This window comes from Brassica napus, chromosome C9 (assembly GCF_020379485.1).
Source record: "Brassica napus cultivar Da-Ae chromosome C9, Da-Ae, whole genome shotgun sequence".
NCBI classification, from domain to species: domain Eukaryota; kingdom Viridiplantae; phylum Streptophyta; class Magnoliopsida; order Brassicales; family Brassicaceae; genus Brassica; species Brassica napus.
In genome coordinates this window covers 26,437,540-26,454,126 of record NC_063452.1, presented here as the reverse complement: position 1 = coordinate 26,454,126, position 16,587 = coordinate 26,437,540, and the positions used below count along the sequence as shown (strand labels likewise).

At 36.8% G+C, this 16,587-nt stretch overlaps 3 protein-coding genes and 1 pseudogene across 3 annotated transcripts; 2 read left to right on the top strand and 2 right to left on the bottom strand.

Annotated features, from left to right (window-relative positions):
- Nucleotides 1-3,391: 3,391 nt before the first annotated feature.
- LOC106349076 (4-coumarate--CoA ligase-like 7) lies at nt 3,392-6,015 on the top strand. The gene is made up of 5 exons (XM_013788971.3): nt 3,392-4,496; nt 4,893-5,082; nt 5,149-5,362; nt 5,437-5,539; nt 5,614-6,015. Exons 1-5 carry the CDS (start codon nt 3,489-3,491, stop codon nt 5,725-5,727), a joined length of 1,629 nt encoding a protein of 542 aa, XP_013644425.2. The 5' UTR covers nt 3,392-3,488; the 3' UTR covers nt 5,728-6,015.
- On the bottom strand, nt 5,779-8,365 carry LOC106350822 (annotated as a pseudogene).
- A 1,842-nt stretch (nt 8,366-10,207) lies between these two features.
- On the bottom strand, nt 10,208-11,736 carry LOC106349077 (oxygen-evolving enhancer protein 3-2, chloroplastic-like). Its single transcript, XM_013788972.2, has 3 exons — nt 11,337-11,736; nt 10,528-10,823; nt 10,208-10,408 (listed from the first exon to the last, which is right to left on the bottom strand). Exons 1-3 carry the CDS (start codon nt 11,725-11,727, stop codon nt 10,310-10,312), a joined length of 786 nt encoding a protein of 261 aa, XP_013644426.2. The 5' UTR covers nt 11,728-11,736; the 3' UTR covers nt 10,208-10,309.
- Nucleotides 11,737-12,035: 299 nt separating this feature from the next.
- Nucleotides 12,036-16,479, top strand: LOC106349078 (kinesin-like protein KIN-14D). Its single transcript, XM_013788973.3, has 17 exons — nt 12,036-12,316; nt 12,535-12,756; nt 12,839-12,983; nt 13,068-13,177; nt 13,262-13,381; nt 13,465-13,668; nt 13,755-13,964; nt 14,039-14,113; nt 14,189-14,335; nt 14,416-14,554; nt 14,662-14,771; nt 14,895-15,056; nt 15,140-15,360; nt 15,534-15,615; nt 15,695-15,799; nt 15,889-15,993; nt 16,084-16,479. Exons 1-17 carry the CDS (start codon nt 12,272-12,274, stop codon nt 16,261-16,263), a joined length of 2,382 nt encoding a protein of 793 aa, XP_013644427.1. The 5' UTR covers nt 12,036-12,271; the 3' UTR covers nt 16,264-16,479.
- Nucleotides 16,480-16,587: the final 108 nt, after the last annotated feature.

The window sequence follows — 16,587 nt, the reverse complement described above, 5'->3', positions numbered from 1 at the left end:
AGAAATTTATTCATTGGATTACTCTCTGTATAACGACAGCCTCTTTCTCGGTTCAGTTGAATGGAGAATTAGCTGGATATTTTCAGAGTAAGAGGGGGCTCAGACAAGGTTGCGCTTTGTCGCCATACCTTTTCGTCATTAGCATAAATGTCCTCGCAAAGCTTCTGGATAAAGCAGCTGTCGAGGAAAATATTGGATACCACCCGAAATGTAAAAACCTTGGTCTCACTCATTTGAGTTTTACTGATGATATACTGGTGTTCACTAATGGGACAGTACGATCTATAGACAGCATAGTTGGGGTCTTTGATCGTTTTGCAGAGATATCGAGACTCAAGATCAGTATGAAAAAATCAGCGATCTACTATGCTGGTCACCAAGATACAACAGTGCAAAGCGTTCAAGCGCAGTATCAATTTGCTTCAGGACAACTTCCGGTCCGTTACCTTGGGCTTCCGTTGTTGACCAAGAGAATGGGAAGTCAAGATTACAAGCTCCTTATAGAGCAAATCAGGAGACGGATTAGTCATTGGACCAATCGTTTCTTGTCAATGGCTGGTCGTTTTCAGTTAATAGTCTCTGTTCTTATGAGCATCGCCAACTTCTGGATGTCTTCTTTCATTCTTCCGGAAGAATGCATAAAAGAAACCAACGGCATATGCTCTGCTTTCTTATGGTCAGGGCCTGTTTTGAGTTCGAAAAAAGCAAAAATTTCGTGGGATATAGTATGCTTACCGAAGGAAGAAGGAGGTTTGGGGTTTAGGACTCTGAAAGAAGCAAACATGGTAAGCAGTCTGAAGCTTATATGGCGACTAACCTCGCAGCACAACTCCTTATGGGTCAGATGGGTTCATACGTATTTGATACGGCAAGGTACTTTCTGGTCAGTAAAAGAAAACACTTCCCTGGGATCCTGGATGTGGCGCAAATTGTTAAAGTATAGAGATAAAGCCAAGACTTTCCATGGAATGGAAGTTAAGAATGGTAGATCAACTTCCTTTTGGCATGATACATGGTCGGATATGGGGCGCCTCTACGACTCAGATTGAAGTAATCATGGAAAACCAGAGATTGAAGTTTGTCGATACAGAGGACATTCCTTTGTGGAAGCAAAAAGAAGGAGTTTATAAGCATATGTTCAGTACAAAGAGAACATGGCACCTAATTCGCCAAGCTGCCCCAACAGTTTACTGGTATGCAGGGGTTTGGTTCCAATACGCAACGCCGAAGGATGCATTCTTCACATGGCTAGCTCTGCTGCACAACATATTAACAACCGGGGATCGTATGGTTGCTTGGAATTTGAACATCGATCCAGCCTGTATCTTTTGTCAACATGGGATTGAATCTCATAATCATCTCTTCTTCGAGTGTCCGTACACAGCGGTAGTGTGGACCAAGCTAACAAGAGGACTTCTACAACAACACTTCACAAGGATTGGGATGGAATCATTCATCTGCTTGTGAGCAATACTTTGGAATGTCGGGCTCGTTTTCTTGTGCGCTATGTTTTACAAACGTCTCTGCACTCGATTTGGAGGGAAAGGAACGAGAGACGTCATGGCTCATCTCCTACGCCTTCTGCATCTTTGATCAGATTTATTGAACGTCAAGTGAGGAACAAATGTTCTTTAGTCTTTGCGCAGAGGAACCAAAAGTTTGAAGGTTTACTGCAGCTCTAGTTTGCATCACAAACTTAAAGGACGTGCTTGTTTTGTTATGAGTTCCATAGCTCTTTTATATCTTTAAAACAGAAACGTTACACATAGGATGTACAAAAGTATTTTCTTTGAATAAATTTAATATTATATTCAAAAAAAAAATAATCTTCTATTACCGAAGAACACATCAGAATTTCTGTGTTGTCTTCCTTTTTTCTCTACTGTTTCAAATTAAACACACAACTCACAGAAAGTGAAATAATAATACAAGACTCAATGCATACACTTTTTTTTTTTTTTCTTTGTTCATATTACTTATTCCAGTTATTTCATTGTCAACTTTTATCTATTAATATTTAATGATACCAAGAAAACCTTTGATACATTAAAATTTTTAAAGTTAGCCACGAGAAAAGGTGTATAATCGTAGGCTAGAATGTGTATTCGGATATCCGTTCATGTTCAAATTAGATTTTGTTAAAAGTTTCCAAGATAACATTGGCAAATTTCATTCCACTATATTTTTTAATTTTTGAGTCAGGCTTGGTTCGGTCATTTCTGATTTTGTTGAGACTGAATTTTATCTGATATCCAAAACCATTGGGGATTTCAAAAATTTATCCAAAAATATTCAAAAAATATCTACTTGAAAACTCCATTAAGAATCTACTAAAATCTATACTATTATTTGCGAAGTAAATTTTCGCAACGGAGCTCTCACGTTAAAAGTTAGAGCGGTTAATATCGTTTATACCCTTAATAAATTTATATATATATAATCTATTATATAATTAAAAACGAATTTAAAGTTAATAATATTAGATTTATATGTTATATTAGATTATGAATTAATAGTGTCAAAATCAAAAGATAAATCTTATATATATTGTGTTGTTATCTGGAAATAATATTTTTAATTATAAAATTTAATAATTAAGATATAATTTTTTTTTACAATTACATATTAATCAATCAAAAACATTTGTATACATATATTTTCTAAAATATTTCAAATATGCGAGTGCTTTTAAAATTTCAACACAATAATAAGCATATATATTTTGTATGAAATTTTTTACCATATATAAAAATTTGATGTTTTTAAAACTTTTAAGAACATACTAATAATTTATTATGATTATTTTCAAATTAATAAAATATAACCAATACATGTTCAAAAGAAAATTATGCCCGCATATGCGGGCAAACCACCTAGTTATCTAAATATTAGAAGTTAACCAAAAAATTGTGGTATAAAAAACGACTCAAACTATTTAAAAATGTTTTACAATATCCATTTTACCCTATATTAGACAACCTAAAAAAAAAAAGATAATAGATTTTTGGAATAATGATTCAGTTTCTGTGCGGATTGAGATTACTGGATTTACTTAAAATATCCCAACATTAAATTTCATTCATGTGTTTTGAACAAAAAAAAAATTCATGTGATTGTTGAAAAAAAAAAAATTTCAGTCATGTGTTTTGAACAAAAATAAATAAATTCATGTGTTCCAAAAAAAAAAAAATCCATTCCTTTATAACCTTTTAGAACCAACTCGATCTGGTCAGCCTTGGGATTTGAATTCTCGGTCCACTTATTAACTCTCAGTCTCAGCCCCACTACAAAAGTTTATCCCAAAAGAAAAAGATAGTGGTTGGCTTAAACACGAACTAGTTGCCATTTTAGGACGTAAACTACATAAACAACATTTTGACCAGTTGGACGGTTACGTGGACGAGTCAGAATCATATTGACTTTTTGTTTTAATCTTGAAACATCATCATTCATCCCTTATCCTCTCTCTTATTAGATCTGAACAAGAAATGGAGAAATCCGGGTACGGCAGAGACGGCATTTACCGATCACTCCGTCCTCCCCTCGTCCTCCCCAAAGACCCCAACACCTCCTTAGTCTCTTTCCTCTTCCGCAACTCCTCCTCCTCTTACCCTTCGAAACCAGCCATCATCGACTCCGACTCCGGCGACTCCTTATCCTTCTCCGACCTCAAATCCTCCGTCGCTAGACTCGCGCACGGGTTTCTCCGTCTGGGCATCCGCCAAAACGACGTCGTTTTAATCTTCGCCCCGAACTCGTACCAGTTCCCTCTCTGCTTCCTCGCCGTCTCCGCCATCGGCGCCGTTTTCACCACCGCGAATCCTCTCTACACCACCAACGAGGTCTCAAAGCAGATCAAGGACTCGAACCCGAAGCTCATCATCTCCGTCGAGCAGCTCTTCGATAAAGTCAAGGACTTTAACCTCCCCGTGGTTCTCCTCGGAACATGTAACGAGAGTCTTGATTCAAACTCAAAGATCCTCACTTTCAAGAACGTGATGGAGCTCTCCGACCAAGTTTCAGATCTCCCCGTCGCCGCGATCAAGCAAACGGACACAGCTGCACTCTTGTATTCGTCGGGGACCACGGGGATAAGCAAAGGCGTCGAGTTGACTCACGGGAACTTCATTGCGGCGTCTCTGATGGTGACGATGGATCAGGATCTTATGGGAGAGTACCACGGCGTGTTCTTGTGTTTTCTTCCCCTGTTTCATGTGTTTGGTCTCGCTGTGATTGCTTACTCGCAGCTTCAGAGAGGGAACGCTTTGGTCTCTATGGCGAGGTTCGAGCTTGAGTTGCTTCTTAAGAATATTGAGAGGTATAGAGTCACTCAGCTTTGGGTTGTTCCTCCTGTGTTTCTTGCTCTTGCTAAGCAGAGTGTTGTGAAAAAGTATGATCTTTCTTCGCTTAAGTATATTGGATCGGGAGCTGCTCCTCTTGGGAAAGATTTGATGGAAGAGTGTGGAAAAAACATCCCTAGTGTTGTCCTCATGCAGGTAAAATAAACTAGCTCTCTGTGTTTCTAATACACTTAGAAGTTAGCATTAGGCATGGAGGTTCGGTTAGTTCGGGTTTTGGTTAGTTCTGAATTCAGTTAGTTTGATTTGGATGAAAACTCTCCGAATGGAACCGGAAATTTTTGATTCGGTTTTTGGTTAGTTCAGTTTCAAACATTTCTACCGAAGTTTTCGAATTCGGTTAAACTTCGGTTTAAATTGGTTAAAATTTTCAAAAAAAAAAAATCAGTTAAGTTCGGTTTCGTTATTTTGGTTCGGATTTTAGTTAATTTGGTTTGGTTCGGTTACCGCAGGCCTGGTTAGCATAGTTCTTAAATCCCTTGTCATTGATGATTGTTTGAGTGATGCATAAGAGGTGTTTTGTGGTTTCTTCAGGGCTATGGAATGACGGAAACGTGTGGGATAGTCTCTGTGGAGGACCCGAGGCTCGGGAAAAGGAACTCTGGTTCAGCTGGAATGCTTGCTCCTGGTATTGAAGCTCAGATAGTGAGTGTAGAATCTGGAAAGCCTCAACCTCCTAATCAACAAGGGGAGATATGGGTTCGAGGCCCTAACATGATGAAAGGTTAGTGTTTCTTTATATTCTTTGTTTTGTGTGAAAATCTTGTGAACCAACTTTCTCTCTTTTCAGGTTATTTCAATAACCCTCAGGCAACTAAAGAAACAATAGATAGGAAAGGTTGGGTACATACAGGAGATCTTGGTTACTTCAATGAAGATGGTAACCTTTTCGTTGTTGATAGACTCAAAGAGCTTATCAAATACAAAGGCTTCCAGGTTGCTCCAGCTGAACTAGAAGGTCTACTTGTATCTCATCCTGAGATACTCGATGCTGTCGTTATCCCGTGAGTCATTTATTCACATCTCAATAATCTTTTGCTCGAAAACATTTATTAACATGTGTGTATATATGTTGCAGGTTACCTGATGAAGAGGCAGGTGAAGTTCCAATAGCATTTGTTGTACGGTCACCAAATAGCTCAATAACAGAGGAAGATATTCAAAAGTTCATAGCCAAACAGGTTAAGACTCAAGTCTTTAGAATCAATTTGTATCCATGTGTTTGCTCTTAACCATTTTTGTTTGCTTTCATTAGGTTGCTCCTTACAAAAGATTAAGGAGAGTGAGCTTCATTAGCACCGTCCCAAAATCTGCTGCTGGTAAAATCTTGAGAAGGGAACTTGTTCAGCAAGTAAGATCCAAGATGTGAAGCATTATTTACCAAGGAGGCGGAGATAGAGATCAGAATCATCTCTGTGTCGTCTTGTTCTTTTCACGTTTTTATGTACTATTTCAAATTAAACAGTAGCCCAACTGCACAAATTGAACAAAAATAGTCGAAGAAAAAACGTCATATACATGCACAATGTTCTTTCTTTCTACTTTTAGCACTAAACAAGCACATGTTTCTTCACAATAAACTCTCTTTATTATCATTGTTGATATGCCTTTATAAATCTTTTATGACTCTGCTATAAATAGTATAGAGTTTGTTTTATATGCAATGTGGTTTTCAGTTTAGTCACTTTAATTGTACTTTGACCCTTGTGTCCGTTAGTGTTAAGATTTTCAAATTTTGATATTTTTATTTATATATTGTGTCTTTCTTCTCCTAATGTCCGAAAATATAATTTCAGCCTCCAACTAAAAAATTTTTTTTTTTGGTTTGTGGATTGTTTACTTTTTTGAATTGTTTACTTTTTTGTATACTTTTTTGTCTATTCATTCGTTTTTACACTATTTTCTCGCATATGCAATAACATAATAATAATAATAATTATTATTATTATTATTATTATTTTGTGAGAGCTTGATTTGAGGAAGAAAAATAGATAAGCAGGTGTGTTAATTTAAGAGGGTTTCTCTCTAGTCATGGGTTTCTCCCTTTTAGTTTTGGTTAATTTAGGAGTGTTTCTCTCTAGCTAGTTATCGTTTATTAATTAAGAGTTGTTGTATCAACGAACATGTTTAAGCATTTCTTCATAAATAAACCAGATCATCTCCTTTATAATAACTTTTGAGTTTCTAACTGGAATCGCGCAAAACATACAACATTAATTTGCAGGTCGTCGCTCAGTATCTAACAACCGCAAACGAAACGGTTGGAACTGAATGTTTTCAACGCAATTTATGTGTTCACATCATTTGCATGCATATGAAAGAGAGAAGAAAAAAAAAATCACTCTATTGAAATTTAAACATGTTCAGCTATTCATTAGTTATAGAGATGTGGAAAAAGTCAAACGCAAAATAGACTTCTAGCGTTAACGTTCAGTTATAACTACTTTGCTTAAAATACTTACGCTTTTGTATTCATTTGGAAAAAGTATAAACTAAAAGTATCTGTAAAATGCATACAAACAATATAGGCCTTGCAGTATTACAGGACATTTACACTGCATAAAAGAAACATTAAACTTTACAAGATATATCCCAAAGAGAGCTTTAATTTTTGTTTATGTATCTGTCTAATTTACAAGTTCATCGCGAATGTAAGATTCCAGAAGTCAGATGTGTTCATCTCTGCAGCAGAAGCCGCGGCTGCAGCCACTGGATATGAAGCTGAGATCGGCATCAGACATAGGCCACGGCTCGCTAGGTCTAGGTGTCTTCTTGAACTACATTCTTCTTCTTCTTGAGAACTGCTGATAGATTTCTTGTCTGAACACTATTAATTAATCAATGAAAAATCATTAGTTGGTATAATGATTAGTTCTTGAAAAGATTCTTGATATCACAAGCAAAATGACAAAGAAAGAGTTGTTAAGTTGTAAACAGTTTAAAGTACCTGCTGTTGTTGAACAGATCCTCTGGTGTTCTGGTCTGGATTACTCAACACCTATTAAATACATGTAATATTTTTATAAAAATTTATTGATTTTATTATGACAGCACATGAAAATCAAGAATCTGAAACTTACAGTGACTTGTTCTTGAAGAAACTTGATGTACTCAACAGCTTCGTTGAGGACCGAAGCCGTATCTGTCTGTACATATACACAATCTTCTGAGTTTTTTTTGGGTAAAATGTTAAAATCTTTTGAGTTTAGAAGAAATAATATGTCAAAATTAAATAAATTCATATAATTTAACTACCTTGCCAAATGGTGAAACCAGTTGCTGAAGCGCAGTGACTCGATCACCAAGTTTTTCTTTACGAACTTTGAAGCTTGGCAATGGAGATAATGTATCAATTCTTGACCTTTTTAATAATCGTTGTGAATTTTCATCGTTGTTCTCTTTTAACTCTTCAGTCCTTTCACTCCTCTGAAAGATTAGTTTTTTGTTAATTGGCAACTCTAATATTAGTCAAAAAAATTACGTAGGTTTTTATTCCTGTTAGTATAGTTACGTGCCTTTGAAGTAAGATTCATGCAATCTTGTGTAGTTTGCTCCAAAGACTTATGATCTTTGATCTGATCATGAGCTTCTGAATCAATCAGGAATATGTTATCTAAGAATGGAAAGCTTTCGAGTAGCTCTGATTTCGCGGAAATTGTAGTTTTAGGCCAAGAATCTGACAATAATTGCTCATTAGGATCGAATAATCCTTCGAAGAAACTGTTATGCCTTCAAACAAGAAAAAAGGATCAAAGAAAGTCCAATGGCAATATGTAAATTAACATCGATACGTATACATGTGGACTTACATGTTCATAAAATCATCATTGTGATCGTTGGTTTTGTTGTCGAAGTTTTGCCACCCGAAATCTGTGATGTCGAGGCTACTCTCAGTGGGACGTGGCAGCGAGTAGCCGGAGAATACGGAGGTGGCGGTGTTTATTGGCGAACTCCACCAAGTGCCGGCCATCTCAAACTCTCCCGTCATGTTCTTAATTGTAGTTGGTCTTGCTTACTTTGGAAATGATAGAAGTTGCATTAGATATGATGTGGGTTACATCTTCTATTTATATATGTAGGTATGACGCATGAATACATTTCAAACTATAGTTTAAAGGAAATATAATCATGATCAACTAATTAGCTAGTAGCTACCCCCTTAACCATATCTTAAACTATTGATGATAATGGAAAAGCACGTATCTTATTGGACTTATTATAAATGTTTTTTTGGGTTAAAATGTTAAGATTATTCTTATCTATGTTTGTGTTTACGTTTAGTTATATGATTAAAAAAGGCATTTTCCATTACAACAACAATAAAAAATTGGTTTTGTAAAATATGCCTAATAAGGTTGTATTTAAAATCTAAGCGTATTGAAACACATATATACACACCCAGAAATGCAAATCATTCTCTTTTTAAAAAAAAAGACAGATTTTTTGCATATTTTGATCCCCTAATGTATAGACTAAACTAAAGTCCACGTTGAACAAGTTTTATTATTTAATAAATACACAAATAGCTACCCTTTTGGAAGGATTTGAAAAAAAAAACTGATATTTGAAAGGAATTGGATAAAGAAACATAAAAGAGGATATATTTGGATTTTTATAAAATTGGTTAGGTAGCTTACTTCATGCTTTTTTAAAAAAAAAAACGTACTTCATGCATGGGGATTTATTTGGTTTTGTCCTAATTTATAAAAAGTGCACAAAATAATTACAATCATGAACAAGAGAAAATTACCGATTTGAATCTATTTATAGTTTTTTTAGGAGATGATTCGTAAAGACTGTAGCTTTATTTTTTTTGCTTTAGAATTTAATCTGTAGATTTATTTGTTGTATTTTTCATTGCTGTAACTTTTTAAATCACTAATTTTTTGTTCTAAAATAAAGCTATTTACAGCTATATTTTGATTTTGCAAAGATTTTTTTGCTGTAACTTCTTAAAAAAAAGAAAAACTCGATTGGTTGACATATATAGTTCTAAACTAAATTTTGGCTGTCATGAGTAACTACGACCCAAACCAATCCCCTCGATATATGTTGATTTGAATACTGGACATAATCATTTGAAAAAACCTTTTTGTGCGAAAGAAAAAGGATTTTGTTAAACAAAAAAAAAAAGGATTTTAAAAGTAATTCACAAACCTGTCGAGAACATAGTTTGGTCTGGTGTTAACAAATGAAGCAAAAGGGGAAAGAGATCGAAATAAATATTAATAAAGTCAAATGTTGACATTCAAATACGATTAATTAATAGATAACGTACGTTTTGTGCGGATTAAGTCATACCACCCAATCGAATTATCTTGGGATTTAGGCCTTGTCTTCATTTTACTTTTGAAATGTTCCCAAATCTTCTTTAGTAAATTAATATGAATGCTTATGTCATCTTTGACTCCTTAACCATATACTCCATTATTATTTAATTGACGTATTTGGTTAAGTTGTCTAATCTCATACTAAATCAATATAGTATTATAAGACATGACCATGGTCTAATCTCCTCGTCGCCCCCCCCCCCCCCCCCCCCCCAAAACTTGTTTTGAAAAACATTGTTTTTAATTCAAAATCTTATTTTCAGTTTAGAATATTTCGTGGAGTAGGAAGAAAACTAAGATAAAAAAGTGAACGATTACCAAGTATATATATACAAAAACTTGCTTAATGGTTTAAGTGTCAACCATTTGACCTAATCACACTTACCTTGACTATATAGTATTTCAAATTATATTGTTCGTTGTCGTTATTTTTTCGTTGATAAATTCAATTGGTCTAATTCAATTGTAAAATAAAACAGACCAAGAATTGATTCTATGTTTACTTTGCTAAAACTGAAATTAGATATAAGCAATTTGATTAGAAAGAAAGAGCAGGAGAAAGACAATAGTACTTGGATAGTAATAAAAACAACAATACATTACGGAGCAAATCTTTCTTCCTTAACCAATCTTGGCAAGAACATTGTTCAAACTCGAGACAGTCTCTGAGTAATACTTCTCAGCATCCGGGCTGCTCTTTGACCTCGCCGCATAGTCCAGCTTCCACAAACACAAAAATCACGAAAACAGCAATCTCAGATCAATCCAAACATAAGAAACAACTATTACTTCTTAACCAAGAAACGAGTAGAAAACAAAACCCTAGAAAAATAACTTACGTTGTCGATGGTTTGGAAGAGCTTGCCGGTGAGTTCTTTGAGGCTTTGTTTCTCTTCCTTAGGCTTAGCGGAGATAACGGTGTTAAGATCGTAACGGAGGTACGATGCTCTTAAACGGAGATCGTTTTGAACGTACGGCCAAGCTTTTTTGTCGATCAAAGTCTTAACGTTGATGATCTCTTTAGCAGATTCTTTGGCCCTAGCTGCAGCTTCTGTTGGTGACAATGGCTGTATGTAAAACCTGTCTTTCAACTTCAGTGAAAAGTCTCTGGCTTGGTCTGAGTTATCTGTTCCAGCTGCTCTCTCGCACACACATGTCAAAGTCGCAATCAATTAAAGAACCGATAAATGAACCGAAATTGCATTTGAATCAAACCGAAATATAGTAAAACGAACCAAAACTCAGATCCTTTTTAATTAAAAATCACAGATACATTTTGATACAACCCAAAACCGAAGCAAACCGAAACCTTACCAAATAGATCTGTACGTATTTTTACAACTAAGGGTGTTAGAGACGAAGAAACCAAATCGACTAATATATAAACCGGCTATTAACCGGACTTTTATTTGGTTTAAATGGTTTGACTCTTTTTCGGTAAACCTAAAACCAACAATTGTTTGGTTAAACCAATCAGAAAATATCAGGATTATTAAGTATTTCGACGATAATGTGAAATATCCTTTTTAACACAATTAAGGAACTGAGACACCAAGATACCAAATCAATTTTAAACCAAAATCGCCGATTGAACCGGACATTTATTTGGTTTAAGTGTGAAACTTAATTCGATTAGAGTTTTACTTACGTAGACCACCGGAAGGAGGTGGAGGAGGACCAACTTTAATAGCAAGAGCTTCAGCGGCGACGGCAGACTTAACGAACGAGCCACCTACTAAACCAGCCGCAACGAGCCCAATCACTGACCGGCGACTACTTTCCGGCACCGACTCGTTCTGCTGAGCCCTGATCACAAGCCCGGTTCTCTTAGACCCAACCGTGACTCTAGAGATGCTCAGACGGTTTGAGTCATTGGTCTGGAGAGCCTGAGACGCACCACGTAAACCAGCCATCGAAGTCATTGCTTGAGCCATTTTTGTCTGCTGCTTGGAATAATTGTTAGAAGAGATTTGTTTGGAGTTATAATAATATCTAGTGGTCATTTGGTTATGTGACAAGGAACACCTTATCTGATGCATCTTGTCCTTAAGATAACTAGGATATGGTTTTAACCACTATTATACTGACACGTGTCTTTCTGATTCTCAGTATCGCCACGTAGGATTGAGATAGATTGCACCAGGAGTGTGATTTGCACGTGGAATAGCCTTGATTAAAATACCAATTTAACTAAACTAATTCAAATTAAGGAGCGCGCAAGTTTTTAAAAAACCAAGAAAATTACGGATTAGTTTAACATAGATGGGCCGAGATTATAGTCCATATAAAGCCCATACCTTTTAAAGTATTAGTGGAATAAATAAATAAGCATATAGAGGACCAAGAGTAACGTTACAATTATTCTCAAGATCTATTTTCAAACTTTCAAAATAACAAAGGCTCCTCCTCCTCTCTCTCTCTCTCATCCTTCTCCAAATCACAAAAAGGGCCGAAACCTAATATCGGCTCTCTAACTGAGAAGAAACAACTTCTGTCGAGATTCTTGTTACTCAATCGGAGGTTTCCGGAAGAAATCTTCTTTCATTTGGCTTCAATCGCGTAGCTCGGATCCAGAGTCGGAAGATGCCGATCCGTAATCAGAATCGCGCTCCTCGCAGCCCAATCGCCGTAAGCCTTTTCTTTTGTGTTTTCCTTAGATTGAGATTTAAATATTACATCTTTTGTTCGTAGATGGAGAGATCTTTACCCCTAATTGTTTGAAAATAGGGTTTAGCTCTATGGCATATCAAATCAAGTCAACGTCTTTTTGAAATTCCACACTGATACTTTGTTGAGGATAGTTGGGTCCTTGCGATTGATTTGTTTTTCTGAACCATTTTTTGCAGAGAAGGGAGCCGCTCTCTAGTATACCTATTGATAGACGAAGGAAAGTGGAGACGCAAGGTGGTACTGCTAGAAGACAGGCTCCTTCCACAGTGAACAGACAAGATGTTACGGCCAACAGCGATGTGGGAAGCGTGGAGGAGTGCAGTAAAGTCGAGTTTACTAAAGATGAAGTCTTGGCTTTGCTTAACGAGAGAGCTAAAGCTGGGAAGTTTGATACTAAGGTTGGTTTTGTTAAAGATAGAGGAGTTTATTCTTTTGCTGTTTTTTTCACTGAAAATAACGTTCCTTTGGGGGTATCTGTAGGGTAAAATTGAGCAGATGACTGATATTATCAGAAGGCTTAAGGTTTGTGTTAAATGGTTCCAACAAGTGGACGAAACCCATGTTCAGGAGAAGGAGAATCTTCGTTCTTCTCTGGAATCAGCAGAGAAAAGATTCTGTGAGAAAGGTGACTTAGTTTCCTGCGTTATCCTTGTCTGTACATCATTTTTCTTGTCGCTGAATGCTGATGTTGTTCCTAAATTACTTGTAGAGTTGGATGCAAAGACCAAAGAAGAAGAACTACAAGCAACTATAGCGGAGATGAAGGAGAAGATAGCGTCACTACAGGAGAAGTTCTCAAAGGAGGAGCTGAGCAAATTGGTAAGGATTATTCATTGGTGCAGCTTATCTCCCCAAAGAGTCTCTTATTAAGTTTGGTTTCTCCTTATTGATTATGATCACTAGGATGCAATTGAGAACCACAAAAGAGAAAAGGAAAGTAGAGTTGCAGCTGAAAAGCTTGGAGATTCTCTCAGAGGAGAGCTTGACAAAGCGAAAGAAGAGATAACGGCTGGCAAGCATAAGGTACATCATCTATGTAACTCAGAGGATTAGCTCTTTGCATAATCTTCGAGCTGTTGTGCTAAATGAATTGTTCTGATGTCTAGGAGATGACCCTTAAAGATATCAACACAAGGCTGCAAGAGTACAACACAAGTTTGCAACAATATAACTCCAAACTTCAGACTGATCTTGAAGCAGTTCGAGAGGCACAGACTCGTGCTGAAAAAGAAAAGTCGAGTATACTGGAGAACCTTACTACACTAAGGGGTCACAGTAAATCACTACAAGATCAACTAGCATCGAGCCGAGTAAATATCCTTCATCTACTGCATGCCTTAAATTGTTAGTGATTTAATTGTTTCTTAGTTTGTTTCTCTTTCCCTCTGTGATAAAGGTTACTCAAGATGAAGCAGTTAAACAAAAGGAGTCATTGCTGACTGAAGTCAAGAACCTTCGGAGTGAGCTTCAACAAGTCCGAGATGATCGTGATCGCCAGGTTGCACAATCACAGAAGCTGGCTGATGAGATACTCAAGTATAAAGAGAGTGTTGGAAAGTCATCTCATGAACTGGACATTTTGATTGCAAAATCAGGATCGTTGGAGGTTAGTTCAGAAGTAGAAATTTTGCCTCTCTGTCTTATATACAGTTGTCTGAATATGCCAATCTTATGGTGCAGGAAACATGTGCGTTGCAAAAAGAGCGTATAAAAATGTTGGAGCAGGAATTAACTTTTGCTAAAGAAAAGCTAAAGGTAATGGTGTGGTCAACTTTGGATGGGTGATATGCCAATTTTCAGACACTGACATTTCTTATTTCCTTTCGACAGATGGTAGATGCATCTATGTCTCTTACTATGACAGAATTTGAGGATCAAAAACAACGTATGCGTGAGCTGCAAGACCGCCTTGCAGACACGGAACGTCAACTTCTTGAAGGAGAGGTGTTGAGGAAGAAGCTTCACAACACCATTCTTGTAAGTAAATATAATTAGCAACATGCATGTTAAGTTCCAGCAGCTTTCTCTATATGCGCTAAGCAAAGCTTTTATTTTAGGAACTGAAAGGAAACATACGTGTGTTCTGCCGAGTGCGCCCGTTGCTACCCGATGATGGAGGACGCCAAGAGGCCAGCGTCATTGCTTACCCTACATCATCTGAATCTCTTGGCAGAGGCATTGATGTTGTCCAAAGTGGTAAATTCAGCGACTCACCTAATTTTCGGTTGCTCAAGTAGGATAATATATGCCCGTCCTAAACATTAATTCGTTTGCCATGCCTTGTGCTCTATTTGTGTTCTCAGGTAACAAACATCCATTCACATTTGACAAGGTCTTCGACCATGGAGCTTCTCAGGAGGAAGTATTCTTTGAAATTTCTCAACTTGTACAAAGCGCATTGGATGGCTACAAGGTTTGTTTTCTCTTTATTCTGACTATCTTGTTGAATCATGGTTATTGTGCGTATGTAGTTGTAGCTGACAACACTTTTACTGATCTTCTGACATATGCCTTTCTTAAATCTTTGTGGACATAGGTATGTATTTTTGCATACGGCCAAACAGGTTCTGGCAAAACCTATACCATGATGGGAAGGCCTGAAGCGCCAGAGCAGAAGGGACTGATCCCTCGATCACTTGAACAAATATTCAAAACGAGTCAGGCTCTTAGTGCACAAGGCTGGAAATACAAGATGCAGGTACAGGTTTCTCCCAGAATGGTTTAACATTTGTTTAATGCTTTCATTGCTAGCATTGTTTCTTATTTTAAGTTCATTTGTAGGTCTCGATGTTAGAGATCTACAATGAGTCCATAAGGGACTTGCTTACTACAAACCGAACAATTGCGATAGAGTCTGTGCGAGGAGACAGTAACACCACTGGGAGACAGTATGCAATCACGCATGATGTTAATGGAAACACTCATGTCAGTGACCTGACTATAATAGATGTATGCAGCATTGGTCAAATTTCCTCACTCTTGCAGCAAGCTGCTCAGAGCAGGTTTGTCTTCAGTTTTAAGACCTGTTTTTATCATTTGCCGTATCCGACATTCAAGTGTTACATTAGTAGGTAGTAGTATACAATGATGTGGCTTTCTGAGAACAATGTTACACTGTATTCTTCTGTCACCACATTTTACAAAGCTGAATGTAACACTGAGGAGTCATTTGTAGGTCCGTTGGAAAGACCCACATGAATGAGCAGTCCTCGAGGAGTCATTTCGTGTTTACTCTTCGGATTTCTGGTGTGAATGAGGTTAATATCTGTCTCTCTAGTTGTTTTTATTTCTCACTTTGAAACTCTTCTTTAACATCAATGCTCTCTCGTATTTCAGAGCACTGAACAGCAGGTACAAGGTGTTCTTAACTTGATTGATCTTGCTGGAAGTGAGCGACTCTCAAAGAGTGGAGCAACAGGAGAGCGGTTAAAGGAGACACAGGTTTTTGCTTTTTCATGATTCAAAGTTACAGTCTTTCAGGCTATTCATGTGGAGTATATGCACTAACGCTCTAATCTTTGGTTCACCAGGCAATAAACAAAAGCTTGTCTGCTTTGAGTGATGTTATATTTGCTTTGGCAAAGAAAGAGGACCATGTTCCTTTCAGAAACTCGAAGTTGACATATCTGCTGCAGGTTAGATTACATTAGTACTCTTGAATCATTCTGCACATATATTGAGTCTATCTGGATCATTCTAATAAAGGAGATTCATTTTCTTAACAGCCATGTTTAGGAGGTGACTCAAAGACGTTAATGTTTGTTAACATATCACCGGATCCAACTTCTACTGGAGAGTCCCTTTGTTCTCTTAGGTTTGCTGCTAGAGTCAACGCATGTGAGATTGGGATACCTCGAAGACAAACTTCCTCAAAACTTATCGACAATCGCCTCAGTTACGGTTAAAGACTAGTGCTTTTGAGAGTTTCTCTGAGATGTATAACACAAAAGCAATTGCTTTAGAGGTTTGTAATAACTGATTGTGGTTTGGACTTAGTGTCTTGCTGTATGAAGCTCTTGAGTTCATATGCAGATTTGTTTCTGCATCTTTTGCTTTCCATTTGAATGTGGAAACTACTACTTGCTATCTTATTATTGTTGTATGAGAAATTGATTGATCTACAGTATCGTTCTTATTCAGAGCTTTATCAGTTATGTTACCAGATGCAGGTTGTCTTATAGGACATAAGTAAACACTTATTGTTCTGTTACACATAATTTGAAACACAA